The 22258-nt window shown below is 31.1% G+C and overlaps 1 protein-coding gene and 2 long non-coding RNA genes across 4 annotated transcripts; 2 read left to right on the plus strand and 1 right to left on the minus strand.

Moving 5' to 3' along the window:
- Nucleotides 1–1547: 1547 nt before the first annotated feature.
- Nucleotides 1548–2982, plus strand: LOC115983253. Its single transcript, XR_004089931.1, has 3 exons — nt 1548–1625; nt 1732–1823; nt 2089–2982. It is a non-coding gene; the product is annotated as an uncharacterized LOC115983253 (long non-coding RNA).
- Nucleotides 2983–4633: 1651 nt separating this feature from the next.
- LOC115983781 lies at nt 4634–12529 on the minus strand. 2 transcript variants are annotated; one of them, XM_031106557.1, is made up of 7 exons: nt 12051–12529; nt 11823–11973; nt 7428–7608; nt 7243–7326; nt 6767–6874; nt 6363–6632; nt 4634–5095 (listed from the first exon to the last, which is right to left on the minus strand). In XM_031106557.1, the coding sequence occupies exons 1-7, from the start codon at nt 12376–12378 to the stop codon at nt 4991–4993; spliced, it is 1227 nt and encodes a 408-aa protein (XP_030962417.1). In that variant the 5' UTR covers nt 12379–12529; the 3' UTR covers nt 4634–4990. The 2 variants fall into 2 exon arrangements, with proteins under 2 accessions (XP_030962417.1, XP_030962416.1); XM_031106556.1 differs by having other exon boundaries at nt 4686–5101.
- Nucleotides 12530–17948: 5419 nt separating this feature from the next.
- On the plus strand, nt 17949–21749 carry LOC115984280. Its single transcript, XR_004090466.1, has 2 exons — nt 17949–18096; nt 21428–21749. It is a non-coding gene; the product is annotated as an uncharacterized LOC115984280 (long non-coding RNA).
- Nucleotides 21750–22258: the final 509 nt, after the last annotated feature.

Consider the following 22258-nt stretch of genomic DNA (forward strand, 5'->3'; position numbering starts at 1 on the left):
TTTTCTTAGTTCTTAAAATTGCTTTTCCTACATCCAGCCTGGGGCCACTGCTGGTGACAATGAAGTGAGGTAATTGCTTTAAAAGATGATGCAGTTTCATATCCATAGCAATGCATATCTTGACAATTAGGAAAGGTATGATTTAAAATGCTGTTAAAATTTTTCTTTAGATTTTAACATCAATGAGGTCATCCCTGATTGCCTTTGACAGCCTCTATTTAATTATATAATAGAATCTAATTATTAGCTTAATTGATAGCAAACAAACACTTAGGTACCCTGTTAATATGAAAATGTGTTAAGAACACACATCCAGAAACAAATTAATGTTAGTGTTGTGTTTTATTTTCCCATTATCTGGCCATGTTAGTATGTGTCTTCAGTGTCATACCAGTGGCCCTTGTTCTTTTTCTTGTTACCAAAACTCAAAGTTTAAACATAAAGTCTCAAGATGATTAAGTTGATTTTAGTTTTTAGGCAGTCAATGGCTTGGGAATTTTAGATTTTTTTTTTTTTTTTGGCTTTTCTTTGGGAATTTGCAGCTTTCAGCATTCTTGACTATTGCTTTCTGCATTATGGTTTTATGATTCCATCTAATTCTTTTTCTTGATCAAACAGAAATCAAACAAAATTGTGGGTGGGTCTATGAAGGAGTGATTAATGATTGATATGGTGAATTTTTGATTGCAGGATCTTTCAAAAAGGTATATTTCCTTCATTTTCAATAATTATGAGTTCGTCAAATCTATTTTTAGATGCTTACCATTTATCAATCTTTTATGGGGAGCGTCACTTAGGATTAGGATTCTAAGATTTGAAGGCAGTGGTACAGCTCAAGGATGGGATTCCTAGCTTTCTTACAAATATTGCTGAAACAATTTTGAGCGCTAGAGAAAATTCTGGATGACATGAGAGAATGGGGCAACAATGTTCAGGTTTCCTTATCATTATGCACTCAATACATAACGCTATAATTCTGTCTTTGATTGGATTCTTACTTGCAGGTCCCTGTATCAGGATATTCAAAATTAATAAGCTTTGGCTTGAGTCATCATTACCTTGAGTATATAAAAGGTGCTAATGATTTTGCATAGTGAGCTCTTAATCATTTCTGACCTGCTAAAGGTATCTTATCATACTAGTGAAGATCATAATTCTAGCGTTAATTTTGAATTTATTAAGGCTTCTATGTTACTTTTATATCCAAAATTTGTCATAAAATTTCAAAAATGTCAAGTTCACCAACATTTTCCATGATATATTAATGAATATTCTCAAGTTCTTGAACATAATTAGCACAAAATGCATAACAATTCAGACTGCAAAAAGCATAGATGCAGCTTGGCCTTCATTTAAATATAGGTTTCTTTTTCTCTAGCAAAAAGGAATTTTTTAGGATTTGAATGTCCAATTTATAAGCATAAAGTTGTACAGGCATATTTCTTTGAGATAGATATAGCCTTGTATTGCCAAATATTATGCTGTTTGTTTGTATGTTGAGAGTAAGTAATCCTTGGTGTATATCTAATAATATTTTTTTTCTTCAACAGATTATCCAGCACCATAATTTTTTTGCTTGAAAGTGTCTCCATGAATATTTGCTTCTTTTGCCTAAATTGCTGAAGGTTAGTACTATTTTTTATCAGCAATGCTCAAGTTCAAATCTAGTTTCCTTTTAGATTAACAGGTAGGATGATTAATATATATTTTGCATTTATAACTCTTAATCAGCATGTTAAGCCCTTGAAAACTTGTGAAGATTGGGCTCCCTCTTTGATACAAATTCATTGAAGATCATATATCAAAGTTAAAAAGCTGTAGAGGTAATCATATTGTACATTTTCTCAATATTCAAGCAACTTAATGATCTTTGTTTGTTCACGATTTTTGACTTGAGATGTCAATTTATTTTGATTAAGAGTGGAAGTTGGAACCAAATCTGAAATTTTCATTTTAAAATGGAAATAATCTATTGATTACTCAAAGAGGAAGACAACTAATTATTATGCTGGTGTTAAGAACTTGATTTCCAATTTTCATTGGTTGTCTTTGGGGTATACTCTTACTAGCCACATTTTTCAAATGCAGTAAGTGGAATAGCTTAAATCAATGTGCCTACTGTATGTAGCAGCAACTCTTATCATTGACATTTCCAAGCTAGATGAATTGCCGAATGGTTAGTTGGGAATTCAAAAAGTCCATCAAGGGGACTTAATTAGCAACCACAAATTCTACAATCCCAACTCTATTAAGTAATGTGACACATACACATATCTGTCTCCATCAGTATGTGGTGTCTCTTTCTCATTCACAATTTTTGAAGCAAATTCAAGAGGAAATTCAATGTTGAACTTGAGAGCTTGGGGACGAGGATGGAAATAGTGATGTCTTGGGGAACTGAAGTCTTTCCTAATAGGGACTTCAATGTGCAAGGATGAAACAACATCATTTTTGGGGATTGGTATTATTCTTTGGGTTATTGTTTGAGAAGGTGTTGAAATTCTCCAGAGAGAAGCCCATTCCCATGTAAGTCACCAGAGCAACCGGTGGAGGCTTTTAGGGTGGAACGCTGCCAAACCTGTGAAGCTGTGACAATCATATCAGTAGAGCACAGTGTACTCTGCTTCAGACTTTTTATGGAGAGAGAAGTCCTCTGAAACAACATCGTTTTACTTGGTCAAATAAAAGAGACTCCAACCTTGTCATGCCCTTGATAGAGTCCTCTGAAACCCTCTTTGGAAAACCCTTTTTGAAGAGGCCAATGTCCTTCATCTCCCAAAAATTTCCTTTGACCATCCCCCATCCTCATTAACAACTCCCCTTCCTCTCACTCCTTCAATCAAATATCCAACTGCAAAGGTAATCATTGCGTGGATCTTTTGGCAAAGGAAGGGAATTTATCAAATTATTTTGTTTTATTTCACTCCAATCCCCCTTCTTCTATTTTGTACCAGTTTTTAGTTGATGCTTGGGGCATTGTTTACCCCAAATTTTGTAATTCTTAGTTTTTTTTAATAAAAGTTCCAGTTAATCAAAACAATAAAAATTTGATACTAATGTTTCATTGTTCTTGATTTTAGAAAACCCTAACTTTTTTATCATAATTTATATTTGTTATGAATTGATGGCCTAGGTAACGAAGCTGTAACTAAGCTGACCTTAGGAGGAGGGTAATGTGACATTTTTTTAAACGCAAATGGCAAAATGATAACAGACCTAACATAGGTGGGTAAATTGTTTTTTTTTTTTTTTTTGGTTTCCTACAGTGTTTCCTCAAGGCTTTCAACCAGAGACTAATCACTGTTCGTGCCGGGTGAGCCCACGAAGGGGTAAAGCACTGGCCAAGGAAATTATTTTCAAAGTGCAGGTAGCAGGACTCGAACTAGGGAGCACACCTAGTCGAGCCAAGTACAAGCACTTTGAGACCAAGAGCTCAACCAACTTGGCCAACCTCCTTGGTTAGGTGGGTAAATTGTTATTACTCTATTAATCTATCAAAGTCCTCTGTGTTATCTCCTTTAATCTTAAGTTTTCATTTATGTAAACAGGGAAATATATGTCTAAATCAAGCAATAAGTTTGTGAAAAAAGGGAAGTTTAAGCTCTAGAGTTGATAATCTCTCATTATCTTCGTTTGCCTCAATTAACGTCTTAAACACCACATCAAGCAATTAATCACAAGAAGAATAACTTGATTAAGACATTCACCAAAGAAGAAAATCAACATGTGTGGCTCTCCTCCATTGATCATACCTACTACGGATCTTCTTCTTAGAGTGGGTAGAGAAGATTTAAAGTTTGAAATCAGATATGGGTGCACTTGCATTAGATTATCTCATGAAGTTCTTGGTTATTTATCTCTGACACCTTGAACTTCATCCACAAAATCATGTCTCCATACCTCCACAGTTGAGCTTCAACTTGAAGCTCATCCCAAAAAAATCATATCACTGGCTGTCAACTGATTTCTTAAAGATATGGAGTGAGAGAGAATACTTTATTGTAGTAAATTTGTAAATTTACACAATTATACACAAATTGATATTGGTCATTTTTAGGCAAAGCCATATAACATTTGAGGTGGTAGAAAAAGATTTTTTTTTTTTTTTAATTTTTTATTTTGGCTGTTAACTAGCACTTTGACATAGAACTAAACTGATAAACATTACAAATCAAATTGACATAATATAAACGTTAGGGATCAAAATGGTAATTTATCCATTACAATTTTATTTTTTGAATATAATTCGGCGTCATTGAAAATCTTATAATGATGGGACACTATGCACTTTAGATTTGTGAAAGTTTTAATCTAAATCATAAAATTGATCAATTTCAAATGCTTTTTTTACTTATGTAATAGCACACTATAATTTAAAATACTATTCTTTCCCATCACATTCATAATCATTCATCATGTCCAACTAATACAAATCTTTTGTCTCACCTTTTGTATTTCGCTTTGGGTTCTCCAAATCACAACTTGCCATATGTTTTATTATTTTTCATTTTTAAATTTGTTCATTTTATAAGGAAATTAAAACAAATACATTGGCAAGTTGTGAATTGTGGAGCATAAAATGAAACACAATATCTCCAAAATACAAATCCATGTTACTATCATCATTGTGATCTTGCAAAATTCCAACTAACAGGCTATATTGGTAGTTGTTGCACTCACCAAGATCACGCACAATCTCATATATTTGTACAAACACAGTAAATTTACATGTTTATACATTGGACAATACACACTTAGACAACAATTCAATACGATTCATATGATACACACACGTACAATAACTCATCCGAAAATTCCATACAAGATGACATATCATCTTATACTAAAAACTACAATCTTGAATCAATGCCCATTTCCTTGAAATTGCAATAAGACATAAGCAACTACACCATAAACATATAAAAAATATTCAAACTGCCCTTTTCCAGATGGTATCCCTTCTTTTTTTATCTTTTCGCCGCCTTTTTTGCTATTTCATGTCAAAAAAATGTTCACAGCATAAGAAATGATCCCATATCAATCTCAAGTGGTCTTTAAGCATCTCAGAAACCAAACTAACCTCAGCCTCCTGTTCCTGAAACTTGAAACAGGAGTTCATAACACATAATGAAGAAATAAAGGAAAGAGAAAAAGATACTCATCACAATTTGGATCTATATGCTGTAGTAAGCAACAAAAAACTAGAAGCATAAGCAATATTGAAGTGTAGATGATTGCCCAAATTTAACAAAAGTGATGCACAACATAGGTAGTCTTTACCAGCAAATTAAATCATCACATTAGGTGGTAGTAAAATCATATGTATATTAATCTGTCCAAATTAAACCCCATATTATGACACAATAAGCAATAGTCAATATGTAAATGCCAATAATCCTTTGACGTACAAAAAATGATAACATTTTCTAGCTATTTTTATTGTTTATATATTTGTATATATATTTTGGAGAAATGAAAACTATTTACGAAGCCATTTAATTCCAATTAATGTCATTGCAAATGCAAGGGTAGATGCTCAAGCAAAATAAAGTCTTCATCATTTGAGTCTAAACCAGAGACCCCATTTTTTTTTTTTTAGTCAAAAAAAAAAAAGTCTTCATCAACATTAAATTGGTTAGGGTTTGATGAGGGTTTTTATTATTTTTATTTTTTTATAATTATTTTGTAGGTAAACTATGTTGGGGTTTATGGTTTCGATATGGGGTTGTAAGGAAGAAGGAAAAAAAGAGAAATATATGTTGTCTAGTTGCTGTGTCAACAGTATCCACGAAAGTAACACGAGACATAGAAGAACCAAAAAAGGAGATGGGGAAGGGGGTTGGGGGAGGTGGCGAATAACAATAAGCCAACGTGCCTTAGTACTTAATAATAATAATGATGATGCTGATAATAATAATTTTATTAATTTCAATAATTTTATTAATTAACTCCATGTATTCTTCAAGTATATTGGGCATAAATATATATAAGGGGCTCTTTCTTGTACCAATAGAGTTAGGACTCCTAGTTTGACTAGTAAACTAAAAATCTAATAAGATGATAACTAATAAAAAACTAACTTGGAACCAAAGAAAATAAAACCTAAAATACTTAGGATCTCCTATAAAATGCTAGTAAACTTAACTAAATCACAAAAACATTAAATGTATGAATTTATGGATTTGATAGCAAATGACATCCGAGTCATATGAAATAGAACACATAATCTAATGATGTTATGGATCGGTCCTTAACAGGAAAGAATGTAACAAATATAATTAGACATTTGTTCCTCAATTAGATTACATGGACTAAGTTCCTTATTCACTTATAATAAGCATCCAGTTATATACGTTACTTACCTGTAATAATGAGACAATGTTTTTCAGCTTCAGAGTTATCTCCCTTGTAGCTTCCGCAATTGAAGTTCTAAAATTATATCGATCAGCATGTCTCACTTTCAGCCTCAATGATGAACTTTTATAATCTTTAGCTATTGTGTGCGAAACCCCCACCACACAATATCTACCTTCAGAAGATGTCCTCCCCAAGGGCCATCTCAACCCACCCTTCACATCTGGATCTAGAATTGCCGAATTAATAAGACTTCTAATGCTTTGCATCTCATCATCCTGGAGAGCACATAAATTAGTTTGGTCACAAATTTAAGTCTTAGACTCTCAGGAGAAAGAAATACCATGCTAAAACTATCTCATACAATAGTTTTAAGCCTTTTATAGACAGCAAATATAGACAAGAAACTTACCGCGAGAGTTGTTAAGATCCTCTTGGTGGATAGCATCAGCCTTAGGTCTAAGTTTTTATCAAGGCACGATATGTCTATGACCATATGACGCACTTGTTGTAGTTCAATCTACAAGAATAGAGTGACATTTGAACATAAGTCTCAAATCACACATAATAAACAATGGGAAGGAAAGTTACATACCTAGAAAAAAGGGAAAAAAAAATCCCCCCTCTCTCTCTCTCTCCATAATGAATCAAATCCCAAACCTTAAATAGTAAGAAAAATTCCATTTGTCCAAAACAAAACGGGCAGCAACTAGGAGATACTAAACCTCATCATCTTTTTTACACTATACTTTTCACGTTAAATTGATGTATTTGTCACATAAAATTAATAAAATGGGAAGAAAACAAATCATCAGCACCCCAGGTAACAAGTTCAGACCTAAGCATGATTTGAATGCAATGTGCATCAATATTAAGCAGAAAACTTGCCTTATAAAGCTGAAGCCTTTTATCTTCTTTTATCACACTGCATTTGCAAGAAATATTTGAATTTGGTAGTGTGGCATCACACAACTATACAAAATGAGAAAGTAAATTGAGGAAGTCAGTGGCCAACTAAATCAAAAGGCATAATTGTGAATATAATAAGCAGAGGTATTCAGCAAAAGAAATACCTTTACATGGTATAAATCTTTCTCCTCTTCAAAATCAAATTTAATCTTTTGGGCAACTTCTCCCTTAATGTTTTCCATATATGAATTCGGAATATTCGTGTAAAATGATCTCTTCAATTGACTCAATGTAGTTTCTGTAGCCAAACCTACTCTCGTAGTTTCTTCGTTGATTGAAGGGCTCCTACATGAGAAAATTGTATCTACTCAACTCTTCCAAGTATATTAAGGGGTTCTCTTATTACAAATCTGATATGTGAAATCTTCGAAGTTACAAAAAATCAATATCAATACATTCATTACTTTAAAGAATTTAGTACATTTTATTAAATGGGATATGAAATGATCAGGATTTTGTTGCCAAAACAAATGAATCATTTCATCAGTCAATCTAGTGACACTCAAATAAAGGTAATTTGCAGGCTAGCATGCATTTGGGAAACAATAGCTTTAGAAATGATTCAGCAAAGTAGCATCTCGAGTTTTATTGGCTTGAGTTCAATATAAACTCAAGTCTCAAAGACTCGAGTTCCACTTGCTGATCTGGGGGTTTTTTGCCACATAGATCTCGAGTCTTTATAGACTCGAGTTTGTAAAAAGTAAACCCGAGTCTATAGGACTTGATTTCTATAGAAGAACAGATTAGATCAGATCCAGAACAGAGGAACAGAGGACCAAATCAGATCCAGAATAGATCAGAAGGAAGAAGAAGAAGAAGAAGAGGAGAGGAAGAAGAACAGAGGACCAGATCGGGTAGGAAGAAGAAGAATCAGATCTGGAAAGAAGAAGAAGAAAGAGGTCTATTTGTGGGATGTGGAGGATTGGGAACTTGAGTTTTAAATACTCTCCACATGAATTTTTTTCCACATTAGAGTATTAGACTACCATCACATGCAATTCGAGTCTTAGAAACAGGTTGAACTCAAGTTTTAGAGTCTCAAGATGCTAGTTTGCTACATAGTTTTGCAAACATGACAACTAATTAAAATATTTCAAAAATAATGTTAAATGCAAAAAAAATTCCACTCAGATGTGACTTTGGATTAATTTGTACAAGCACATGGATTCTAGTAGAAGGCTGAAACCAAAGGGCTCAAATTGCTACTTTGCCAAAATCTAGGGCATTAAATCTATTAGAGAAGTTGCCAATGAGCCCTGGCTTAGATGCTCTTGCCATAAGAATTGGGTGAAGGCACAAGTTCATGGGTTCAAGATTTAAGTGCTCATGTTCACTTACCAATAAGAAACCAAAAAACAAATAAAAGTAAGTCAATATGCCTATTTATCACTAACTACAAATAAAGGAAGTCAATATACCTATTTATCACTCAAATGTGATATTGGATTAATTTGTGCAAGCACATGGATTCTAGTAGAAGGCTGAAACCAAAGGGCTCAAATTTCTACTTAGCCAAAATCTAGGGCATCAAATCTATTAGAGAAGTTGCCAATGAGCTCTGGCTTAGATGCTCTTGCGATAAGAATCGGGTGAAGGGACAAGTTCATGGGTTCAAGATCCATTAAGTGCTTATGTTCACTTACCAATATGAAACCAAAAAACAAATAAAGGAAGTCAATACACCTATTTATCACTAACTGCTAGCAAATACACCGACTAAATAATGGCATTTACAAATCACTAGCATTGCATTTATCACTATCATTTACAAATCACTAGAGATAAAACTCTAGGCCAGGATGCCTTCACTATGGCATATTTCCAAGATTTTGGGGAATTGTGGAGAAGGAAGGGTTTTTTAGATTTTTTCCAGGAAGTTCATGCCTCTTTACTGTTTTGAAAAACCTTTCAATGATAAAACTAAAGCACCAAAGAAAACGGGATTTAGACGTATAAGAGATTCTCATTGAAATGGTTTGCTCGATCATGCGTATAAACTTTTGGCAAATGTATTTGCAATACAGTAAAAACAGCATTTGGAAACCTCTCAATGCTAAAACTCTAATGCCGAAGAATATGGGAATTAGAAGTATAAAATATTTTCAACCAATTAATTTGATTAGTAGTATTTACAAAATTTTGGCAAAGGTATTAGCCAATAGATTAAAACCATTGTTAGGAAAAATAATGCCCAAGTACCAATTGCTTTTGTGGAAGGGAGATAAAGATTAGACTCGATTCTCATAGCCAATGAATGTCTTGATATTGAGAAAGCCTATGATCATGTGAATTAGAATTGTCTTCTATACATACTAGACCATTTTGGTTATGGTGAGAAATGGAAGAAATGAATAGCTATCTGTATCACCACTATTAGATTTTTAGTGCTGCCTACAAGCCTCTTAGACAAATCTAGGTGGTTGAGACAAGGGGTTCTACTTTCTTCATTGTTATTTACCAAATTATAAAGGTTCTTAGTCATTTGTAATTGACAACTATGGAGGAATGTTTTCTTTTCTTTACTCTCTCTGACTGCTTTTAGAGTGGTGAAAGGCTCTAATGAAACTCTTAACAATTTCATCTCTATTATTTGTTGAGGAAGGGTCTATCTTGATTTGTAAATATTTCGTCTACAATTTTTTGTTTTAAAGTAGTCTGGGGATTAAAGCGCAACTTGAGTAAGAGTAAGCTAGCCCCAATCGGGGTCTTTGAAGATGTGGAGTTGGCTACTTTGTTGCTTAGTAAGGTAGGGAACTCTACCTATGAACTATCATGCTATGCCAATGGGTTGTCCTCATAAAGCTACTATAGCATGGAATTGTTTTAGAAAGGATGAGAAACAATTGACTTGATCAAAAAATCTGTATTTATCAACAGGTTGCAATGGCAAGTGCCCTCTGTTTAAGTGATGTGTCAAGGGTTGGAATCAGGGAATTAGCCTCACCAAAATTTGAGGTAAGGCTATCTACCAATTATCTCTTAAACCCAGTAAAAGTGGGGTTCTTTTATCAAAGGGAGGTTGCTTTACTTAAAAGTACGTTACTCATATGGCTAATGAAATGAACACCCAAGTAATTTTTTATAAGGGGTGAGTTCAATTTAAGTTCCATTTGGTAGATTGCAACTTGGTGTGCATCCCTACAGAATTATGGTGATTTAGGAGCAAGGAAATTGACCATATTTAACCAAGCTCTGTTGGGGTAAGTGCTATGACTGCTTGGTAAGAAGCATGACCATTTTTGGAGACTTTTATGGGTGCAAATTATGGGATGCGTAGGGTGACTAGGTGCAAACTTTAGGGCTGCGTAGGGTGACTGGATTTCTGGATTCGTGTGTTGTCTTTAGAAAGCTTTGAGGATCATATTTTGGCATGATGTGGGTGTGGTGAACAGGCCTCAAAAGAATTGTTTTCAAATTGTATTTGATTGCATAGAACAAAGATATATCTGTGCTCTCTTTGTTGAGGTCAAGAGAGAAAAATAGGCTGGCCTTATTAATGGAATCTAAGTTTCATTTAAGATTTTCATGATTGGAATCCTTAAGCCTATGCAATGTTAGAATTAGTACTGAACACCGATCATAACCCCATTGTAATTCAAACATGGAGGGCATTTTAAATGATATGGTAAGACTAGAAATCTCATGTCTATTTAGGCTAAAAAAGTAAAACCAGAAATCTTAGGTCTACTTAATTTAGAAAAGCCTTAACCTAGAGTTCTGAACCAGTAGGATCAGCTATGAGAAACCCAGGATAATGTATGTTTGTAAAAAGCACACCAGGGGAAAGAAGCAACCACTAGACAGAGAACCAGCTAGAAGGAGTAGACTATAATTGATAAATAATGGTGAAGGGAAAATATTTGCAAAATCAAGTTTGCTGCACAATTGCATTAGAAACAAATTACCCGTGTTTTATTGACAACTTCCCTGTGTGACCTTGTGCTTTTGCAGTAATAACTTTATATGACAAGATTCAGTAATGTTGAGACAAATATCTAGTAATAAATGACACCAGACAGACCTTTCTTTTTTCTTTTTTCTTTTTTTTAATTCAAAAGTTACATAGGCATCTAGTATGTCTTAAACCCATGACCTCACCCTTTACCTAGAACTAGTAAGGGGAGGATATGCTAAATGAGCTAGAGCTTAGTAGCAACACCAGCAATAGACTTCATATCATATTGTTACTCTATATGACTGAGTGTATCATTAAAGTTTTGGATTAATGAAGTTTAAGTTATTTTCTTGGTCAGAAGAAAAGGATGAATTGACAGTTGACAACCTTGCTTAGGTTTGAGTTAGTAAAGTACATAACAAATAAGTGTCATCCTAATACTCATGCTTTTGGATTTATCTCACTCACTTCTCTGTGCCAACCTCATAATTTTACATTTTTTCATTATACTGAATTAGATTTTCATAGGGTATCCCAAAAAATAAAAATAAGAACTATTAACCAAAAACAATGACTCATAGAGTAGAATAGAAGCATGACTTACTCATGAAAAAGAATTTTCCCAAATCTAGCAACCAACTTTGGCTTGACATCTTCCAAGTCCAACTTTTCATTCCTGACATTCTGGAAAGCAGAAAGCAAGTTTGACACAACATTTTCTGCTATATACACCCATGGACTCCTCATTTGCTCAACTAGCCAAAACCAGCAAACCCATTATTAATAATTATTTACAAACAAAAAATCTGAGCAGAAAAACAGTAACATTTACCTGATTGATTGTTGTTGTTATGGAACAAAACTAGCGGATTTATTGTTCTCTCAAAAGCCGGCAAGGGAACTGAGTCAACATGTACAGAAGATGGAAACTGGTGATTGTGATCCAAACCAACAGGAAACCATGTGGAAATAGCCTGCTCTGCATAATTATAAACGATCTTTCCACTTCTTTGTGAAAAGGGTTTGGGTGGCAACCTCAAATTAAGATTTCTCCTGAATTGAGGAACAAGAGATTGTGGGATTGGTGAGGGCCTATAATGCCTATCACTACTACCAGCAGCTTCGTATGAGTGACGCTTGTGTGGAGGAATGTAAGCCATCAATACCTATGAACTTCAAATTTGGACTCCTACTGCTGCTACAAACAAATGATCACTTCAATATTAGTACAATACATACTTCTCTTCTATATGGTGAAGACTGATATAAGCCATGGAGATAAACTTGTTTGTTAAGTTCCAACTTTTTGTTTTCTAACCTTTTATCCCAAAAAAAAAAAAATTATGATCATTCTTGGGCGTTACTTTTTGTTTTATAGTCTCGAATTTAGCCAATCAAAGATTGGCATGCAGTTTAAAGTTTAAAGTACAAACTTCATAGAGATGAAAAAGTACATAAACTTCTCCGTTAAGACTTAAGAAATGTAGCAACTTGTGTTGTTATCTACCATGTTGGATTAGCAAATATAAAGCCAGTTTTGGTGTTTTTTGCTACACTAGTACACTGTTTGTTTGCATAGTTTAAACCATTGTTTTTATTGTTTTTTATTGTGTAAATAATATTACATATATTTTCACAACACTTTTTACTTATACTTATTTTTAATGACACTTAAATAACGTTACTAGAACAAAATTATCAAGCGAGCCATTAATCTTTGAAAATTATAAATGATTGCGATAATGGGTGCCTTTAAAGTATTTGTTTTTTTTGGTATCATTTAGAAAAATTTTAATATCATTTTCATGAAAAGTATAAAGAAAAGTATTATATCTACAATATATTCACAATAAATTCTAAGTGATAAATTGTTACTAATTCTAATTTTTTTTGAGAAACAAACACACACACACAATGGAGACTAATAACTTAAATTACATTTTTATTTACACATAATAGATTGTAACAACTTGTCACTTAGTATTTTTCAAATTGTTGTGGACATAATATTTTTCAAATATAGAGTTACAAAAAAATTAATATTGTTTCCCATTAAAATATTTCTAATTGTTAAACTAATATACTTAAGGCATTTGTTAATTTTTCTCAACTATAAAATTGTCCAAAGTAGCCTAGGATGCTGTGGTCATGGTAATGGATGGCTCACTAATCACTATTGTCAAAAGTAGTATTGACATTTATAATAAAAAAAAAAAGGTAAATTACTTCTTTTTACCATTACTTTTCACCCAAATTATAACGCCCCGAACTTTTTGATTTTACATTACCATGCCATTTTGAGAGATTTGATACAATGTTTACTTTGTTGACTCAACTAGTTAGGGCAGCACGATGGAAGGCACGTGCTTGCCGTGAAAAAAAAATACTGTAGTAATTAAGGTTAATTCTAAATTTTATTTGTATTATAAAATAAAGATATGAATCATTTAATTTTTAAAGTATGTAGAAATTTACATTAATCAAGAGAGACATTAATTTTAAGAATTTTGATAATTATGTCGAAAATAGTTAATCTTGTTTGTTTAGGATAATTATTTAACATATAAATATTTATTTAATTATAATAATTTTTTAGTTCCTACTTGCTAAAAACAATATATCTATTCTCTAAAAACTTTTAAAAATGATAACGAATATCATTATCTTCAAAAAATAAATAACTGAGTTTTGCTAAGAAATTAAAATAAATAAATAAATAAGATAACAAAAGGCTTGTGTCATTGAATATCATCATTCTATCTTTTTAAAAATTTTTATCATTTAAAACTCAAAATACGTAAAGAAAATTTTAGGATGTTAAAATTTAGCAGGAGTAATTTAGACATTACATAATAAAATATTTTAAGAACCATAAGTTTTCATTAGGGTTTAACTAAGAGAATAACAATATGACATATTTGCTCTTTTCCAAAATATTAAGGGAAAAATTGCATAATTTTAAAGTTTAAGGAAGAATTGTAAACTACCCCAAACATAAAGGATGAAAAATGTTTTTTTTTTCCTAAGTTTTTGTTTTTATTTTTGCGTGCAAAACAATGTGTTTTTATTTAAAATAGTGTGTAAAGAAAAAAATATACAAAAAGTCAACTCAAAAAAATTGTATGTAGAATAGTGAATTTTGGCTCAACAAAGTTGATTAAACCAACAAAAAATTTCTAAAAACATCATATAATGACGCAACAATTTCATAATATCTTTATAATTTTATTATATTTTATTTTAACTTGTAAAGAATTGATAGTTCAGCAGTTTTGAAAATATTGCGACAACATCAAGATGTCTTAACATTTTTCACAAAAAAAAATGTTATGTCCATGATATTTTCATAACAAATCGTAAGTAGTAGGTTACTACAAGTTATTATTGGTGAGCAAAAAAGTAGTTTCAATGGTAAGTTTAAATTGGAACCAATAACAATTTACCATATTTGATTTGTTATGAAAGTATTGTGAAAATTATTGTGGACAAACTAAAAATAATATAGCAAATATACTACAACTTTATGCATTCACAAAAAAAAAAAAAAAAAAAAAAGTTAGAAAGTTAAATAAACCATAACTACTGTAGCGAAATTATTGTAACTTTTCCTATTCACTCTTTTTATATAATATATATATATATATATATATATATATAGAAATATACATTGCACTTAAAATGTAAATTTATATTGTAAACACATAAAAATTGGTAAATGTTATACACATTTGCAAAATTTGTACAATTTTTTTTTTGTGCAAATGTATATAATATTTGCTACTTTTTGTGTGTATACAATGTAAGCTTACATTACAAGTAGAAAGTAAACATATAAAAATCCTTTAAAAAAAAAAAAAAAAAAAAAAAAAGCTCAAACCAAGTTAGTGAACTTGGAAAAAAAAAAAGGAGGAAAAAGGCAAGTCACTAAACCAAAAATACTGTTCATAACATTATTCATAAGCTTATTTGCTCTTTTTATATATAAGGAAAAAGAGTACAAATCGATGAGTGAGAAAAAATAAAAATATAAAATATAAAAAAGCGATGAACAGTACATATTGAACAAACCAAAAGTACTATAGTTTGTACACATTCACCCAACAAGTGTTACAAAATTTTCACAAAACATTTATTTTCAGTTGTAGTTGGTCACAATTTCATATTTTATTATTTTATTTTGATTTATAAGAAATTGACACCTTAATAATTATAAAAATATTGTGAAATTTGTTGTGTCAGTATAACAATATATATATTGGCTCTTATAAATATTTAAAAGAAAAAAAGTACAAACGGAAGACTAAAAAAAAAAATGTTGTAGCTACTATAGCTACACTGCCACTTGAACAAATCAAAAGTACTGTAATTTTTACACATTCACCTAACAAGTGTTACAACATTTTCACAAAACATTTATTTTCAGTTGTGGTTGATCACAGTTTCATATTTTATTATTTTATTTTGACTTATAAGAAATTGATACCTCAATAATTGTGAAAATATTGTGAAATTTATTGTGTTAGTATAACAATATATATAAAAGAAAAAAAAAAGTACAAAAGGATGACAGAAAATATATAACTACTATAGTTACAGTGCCGCCTGGTACTATAGCTACGGTTTGATAAAAAAAAAAAAAAAAAAAAAAAAAAGGTGCTCACCAAATTTTCACTATATATAAACAATGGAATACATTCTATGAACAGTATGTAAATACTGTAGCGGCATAACGACTTTTTATATAATTAATAGAAAGGTAAATTTTGCTTTACCCACTGTCAATTTTTCACAATACCATGTCGTTGTTTTCTTCCATTTAAAATTATTCTTATTCCCTCTAATTTTCATTGAGCATAGAAACTCCACAAACTGAAACACACACCACAGATGGGTATAACCAAAAAAGACATCAAGGTCCCACCAATATTCCCTCCTTTCCTCTTTCCAACCCAAAAATAAATAAATAAATAAATCGTCATGGAGCTGGGGAAGAATTTCTCTACACTCTATGCTCACTCTTCGTCAATTGCAAGAAGCCCAAAAGAAGAATCCCATACTGGTTCTTCTTTCTTTTCCTTTCCTCCAAATTCTAACCAACCAAACAGACTGCAAAATTCTAAATCAAATGTGCACTTTTCAATTCCAACATAAACCCACTGCTGCGACCTTCTTCTTCTTCTTCTTTTGCTGTGGATTCTTCTTCTCTCATTTTTTGTGTGTGCAATATCTCTCTCTCGTCTTGTCTCTTGGGTGAAAGAAGAAAAACTGTCTTTTTTTAGGTGAAGAAGAGACAAGATGGTTAGTGGAGGAAAAGAAAAGGTATTTGATGGGAATGGGGGAAGAAACGGGTGGATGAGATAAAAAGTGAAGAAAAAAAAAAGGTAAAGTTTTTTTTTTTTTTTTTTGAGAAGGTGAAAAAAAAGAAAAGAAAAAGAAGTAAAGTTAAGGGGTCAAATATGTCAAAATAAAATAAAATAATATTATACTAGGCTTGACCAAAAAAAAAAAAAAATTACAAAATATTGTGATATTTAATTATATTTTTAAACTTTTTAATTAGTGTGCTATTTTTTTAGAATAAGTCTAGTGCCATATATTTTAGCACAACAAATGTCACAACTCACTCATGTGGTGAGTTGTGGTTAATAGAGAGCGGATCCAGTATCACCCTTTTACCAACTACAACTTACAACATAACGAATTGTGGTTTTGTTGTGCCAAAATGGGTGGCACTAGACCTTTTTTTTTTAAGAAAAAAAAGTATTATTGACACAATATTTTCATAACAATTTCATAATAAAATTTAGACAATAAGTTATTCGTAGTTTTCATCTACACTTACTAGTGAGGTTATCATTTTTTTATTTATTTTTTATTTAGGGTCTGTTTGGATACCATTTATTTTACTGAAACTGAAAACTTATTGTTAAAAGTACTGTAGATAAAGATAAAAGTTAGCTGAAATAGTACAGAGAGATCATGAATAGTACCAAAAAGTACAGTGGGGCCTATAAATAGTAGCAAAAATAAGCTGAATAGTGAAATAATTTTCATTTTTTATTGGTATCCAAACAGAGGCTTACTATTAACAACTTATCATATAGATTTTATTGTAAATTTTTTGTGAAAATGTTGTGTTTATGACCTGTATTATTTTATTGTGATATTTATATTATTATATTATGATATTTATATTATTTTATTATGTTAAAAACTAAGAAAGATCCATTGGTACTAGATTTTTTGTAAAGTGAGTAAGTAAAATATATAAAATAACTTTTTATGGTGTCAAATAGGTAAAAGAATAGCTCCACCAATGTGGATGTGATTTTAGATATATATATCTATACTATTATTTAAGGGACTTTCCCTGTTTGGATTCCTAATTTTTTAGTTCAAAAATATCCCTACACTCCTATATTTAAGTAGAGACAAAATTAAAGGACAATCCTGTAAAAATACAACTCTAACTCCTATTAAAACATTACCTAAAAAATAAGGTCACTTTCCTATTAATTTTCAAATTGATTTATTTACTATAAATTAAAATTTCAAAATTAAAATTATATATATAAAATAAATTAAAAAACACAGTTTTTTTTTCTATAAAATAGGACCACTTTCAAAAAAAGAAAAGAAAAAAAAGACACATTGTATGCGCGAAGCGCATGATGAGGGTAGTATATATATATACACACGTCTGAGCTTTGCTTAAATAATAGTAATAATATCTTTCTACCTACTCCATCCCTACATTTATATCAACATTTCTCTACAATTATATCCCACAAACCATATTTTTCCTCTTCGATCGACTGTCTCTCTCTCTCCATCTCATCGACCTTGACAACGTAATCCATCCGCAGCATATACTCAAGGTCCTCTCTCTTCTCTTATTTATTACTCTCTGTGATTTCTCTGTTTTTTTTTGTTTTTTTATATATTTTATTTTAATACTCTCCACAATTTATATTTGTTTTTTGTTCAATTTCTGTTTGAATGATGGGAAACAGTGAAAAAGGGGAGAAACGTTAAATTTATATCTGGGCCTTTTTTGTTTTCCTGTTCTATATCTGAATTTCTCCTCTTGTAGCTAGAAGTTGTGATTGTCAAATAAATTATTTTTCACTTTTAATACTATTATAATGTGAAAAGTGAAAAAAAAAAAAAAAAATAGTGTTTGGGTACCGGTAGCTTTTTTTCTTGATTTCTGTGTGGTAATTATAATTTTTAGAGAGTGGGTTTTTTGAAAGACTCCAAATTTTAATTCTGTTTCTTTTTCTTTTGAGAGACTCCAAATTAATTGTTTTTTTTTTTTCCTATAGATTATTAGTACATGAACGTTAGTAAACCTTATGATCTAATATTTCCTAATAATCTCAATTGCGTGTTTGATCAAGTCCCACAGGCAATCTTGCAATCCCATTATCTCTAATTGTTTTGTTAATAATCCCATTATTCATGTTAAAGAGGCATAGTTGTTATTTTTGAAAGGGTATACTGGTTATTACGAACTTTCTCTTTCTTCTCTTTTATTTTGTTAATATAGCACTAATTAAGTTCATCCCATGTAATGTAACCGTTTAAAGAAACCTAAAAGGCAAAGTGAAGAGTCTATTTGCTGTGTACATACCTGGTTTGGCATTTGTACAAAAGGTCAAAGATTAATGCAGTTGTATACATACTTTGAAAAGAACTAAATCCAATACAATCCTATGTGTTCACTTTTTAATTCATAATCTAGTAGTTTAACTCTAAAGATTGAGAAATCAACTAATTATCACGGTTGAAGAATTGGAAGATTCGGAATCATAAACTTATTACTAAAATTCCAAACTTTCAATTTTGTTTCTATATAAAAATTATAATTGATAAAGAGGCATAATTGTTAGTTTGAATTGGTAAAAACATTGTATAATTGATGTCAAAAAGAGGATTTTTATGAATATTCTTTTCTCTCAGCTATCATTTTTAGTGGTTTTTTCTAGAAGATAATAGGAAGAGAGAGATGGTTATTTGTATACCTTCTTTGTTTCATCGAAAGAATAAAAATTTTCTTGGGTCTTTGTTCTTTCCTTATTTATTATTAATTTTTTTATAAATAAATTTGATAACATCCAATCTTATTTTTGAGTTTTGAGTTAAAAAAAAAAAAAAAGATTTGTTGACTTGACCCATAACATATATATATATAAATATATATATATATATATATAATTATTACAGTTAAAATGTTAATTCATATTAATGGACCGAGAATCTGATTCTGTCTGGCTGAACTCATGAGTTAGGAAGCTTAAGACTTCCTTGCTGTCTCTAAAACTAGTAGGTTTGGTTTCTGACTTTCTGGTAATGGACCAAGAACTTGAAGGTTGCAAGTTCAAGTTCAACCAAAAGATATTAGAATTTAGCAGAAAGTGAACGTTTAACTGCATGGAAGTATTAGAAGAGATGGCAGTTGAGAGAAAGGGATTCATAGTGTCATTGTGCTGATGGAGAATAAAAAACTTGTTGCAAAAGCTCCTCAAAGATGATTGCATATACTGGAGATTGGAACCTGTTCTTGAAGATATAAGGGGATTATTAAGGAGGGATTTTGGTAATGTACTTAAATACAAGGATGGAGAATATTGGAGTTACCTTACTCCTCAATTACCCAACATGTCCTAGATTTTCCACCCACATTACCTTTTTAAGTTTTTCAAGATAGCTTAGATTGAATGTTAGCTAATTTTCATCCTGAGCTAATTGATGACTTTGTTCCTCAACTAAATGTTGAAATCTGTCCAAACCTCTAAATTTCTTCTTATATTTCCTCGACCGATCATAAGCTCGCTTGACCAATATTTGTAGATGTGCACAGTGAACAACAAACTCAATTACACCGAACAATTACAAATTTAAATTCTTATAAAACAATGAAACTTTTCAATACAAAGAAACTTCTATCTTGGAAATTTTTTATAGATGCTTCTATCTTGGAAATTAGTCAACATAAAAAATTAAAAATCCTAATAGATTGCTTAAGGTTTTTTATTTGATTTTTAATAATTTTGTGTGTGTGTTCGTGTGCTAATCATAGCCTTTGGCAGTATTGGGTGGGTTATAAGAGAATGGGTTTTGGTTAACATATTATTTTTCCCCTGGTCTGAGAAGGCAAAATGACAAAATTCCAATCAAACCCAATGGCTTGGTTGGTTCTATGATAGCCCATAATATAGTCACGCACAAAAAGTTGTCTAACTCTCAATGTTGAGAGATGGGCTTCTAAACTTAGAGCCCGGGAGTTAGATGAATTCACTTAGGACACAAAAGTGCTTTTGCATTTGCTTTTTTAGGACACAGTGATGATGAACTACAATATAATGGAAAAACTGATTTTTTTTGCTTATTAGACGTAACAAATTTTACTAGCAATGTTTGACACGATTAATTTAAGACACCCAAAATATAACATTCAATTTTGGGATAATCATTTTTTTTTAAAATGACTCAGATTCTGAGGAAAAGGAACAAAAGTGTACTTCTTCATAGTGTATTTGTGTTGATGTTGTTTCTTTGCTTTTTCTTGGTTATTAGAAATGAATATGAAGAGGTGGAAAGATTTCTTAAAGAGCATAGGTTACTTTTTAAATTTTTTTTCCCCTTTTCCTTTTTTGTTTTCTTAGTGTTTTCTTAATACAAGAGATGGTAAATTTCTTAAAGCACATAGATTCCTTCTTTTTTCTTTTGCTTTTTTATTTTTTATTTCTTAATTTTTTCAACTACAACAATAATGGTCTTTTTATAATTTTATGAAAGAGAACCATGATAGTGAAACTAATCAACTTTCCATTTCTTTTCTATGTTAATCTAATCAATCTAATATTTATCACAGAGAAAGAAACTCCAGTACCATTCCTCTTGCCTTTGAAATATTACTCAATAAAGCACTTGTAATTTTGAAGAAAAAATTATTTAAAATACTAAAATGTTCAACGGGCCAATTAACTACAGCTACGAATCTAATTTTTTGAATGAAAATAGTTAAATTAACTAATAAAATTTTTTATCAACATTTATGAATTATTAATATAAAAGAAAATAAAAAGGTCAATTAATTATATCATATCTCTTAAGTAATAAAGCATAGTATAATCACAAATAAAATTATGTGAATTTTTTTTATCGAACATATGATATAATTAAATTGATCTATGATTTGCTCAGTTACTCTCCTGGTGCAATTTTTCTCCAATGGGAGTCGACAAAGAAATGGATTTCCTACAAAGTTGCTTGCATCAAAAGTTTCAAATTGTGCTCTAATATCCGGGGTCCTACCTGATAAGTTGTTATAAGCGACACTAAACACCTCCAAAAGGTAAGCTCAAGTAATTGTGGAGGGATTTCTTCCCTCAAACTATTGTGAGAAAGATCCAAAGCTCTCTAATTCAGTCAAATTTGACAATGTCTTTGGAATGGAACCCATCAACTGATTGTGAGACAAGTTTAGTGAATGAATTTAATTGCTAAGCCTATGTTTCGTAACAAAGATAGCTTCATCTTGTTGGACAAAATTTTCGAACGGTTCATAAATATCTATATTGATGGAACCAAACTCAATTACAAGAAATAAACGAAAATTCAGAGTCTCCTTAGGGACGATGTGTGGAAAGCAGTGAGGTATTGTCCCAGAAATGAAGTTTCTAGAGAGAACCGTTAAATTTATTTTGATCAATTGACATAACTGTGTTGGAATAGTGCCACTCATACGATTTCCTCGCAATAACAAAATTCTTAAGTTGAGAGCTTTATCAATTGCACTAGGAATGTTGCCTGACAAACGGTTGTTACTGATATTCAAGGTCAAAAGCTCTGAAATATTGAGAAAAGCTTTTGGTATTGATCCTGAAAACATGCTCTCTTCCAAATGTAATATTGTAAAGTACTGCTTTTCCGCAAAGATAATGATCCCGAAAGAAAGTTATGAGAAAGGTCGAACATCGCAACTGGAATTGCTTAATACTAAAAATTATAATATTTTTTTTAAAAAAAATTACT

This window comes from Quercus lobata, chromosome 4 (assembly GCF_001633185.2).
Source record: "Quercus lobata isolate SW786 chromosome 4, ValleyOak3.0 Primary Assembly, whole genome shotgun sequence".
Taxonomy (NCBI): Eukaryota; Viridiplantae; Streptophyta; class Magnoliopsida; order Fagales; family Fagaceae; genus Quercus; species Quercus lobata.

Coding starts and splice junctions, on each gene's coding strand:
- LOC115983781 (XM_031106556.1), bottom strand. CDS start 12,378: ATGGCTTACATTCCTCCACACAAGCGTCACTCATACGAAGCTGCTGGT. Junction 6,875..7,242: donor AAAGGCTTCAGCTTTATAAG/GCAAGTTTTCTG, acceptor CTATTCTTGTAG/ATTGAACTACAACAAGTGCG. Junction 5,102..6,362: donor ACATTGTCTCATTATTACAG/GTAAGTAACGTA, acceptor TCCTGTTTCAAG/TTTCAGGAACAGGAGGCTGA.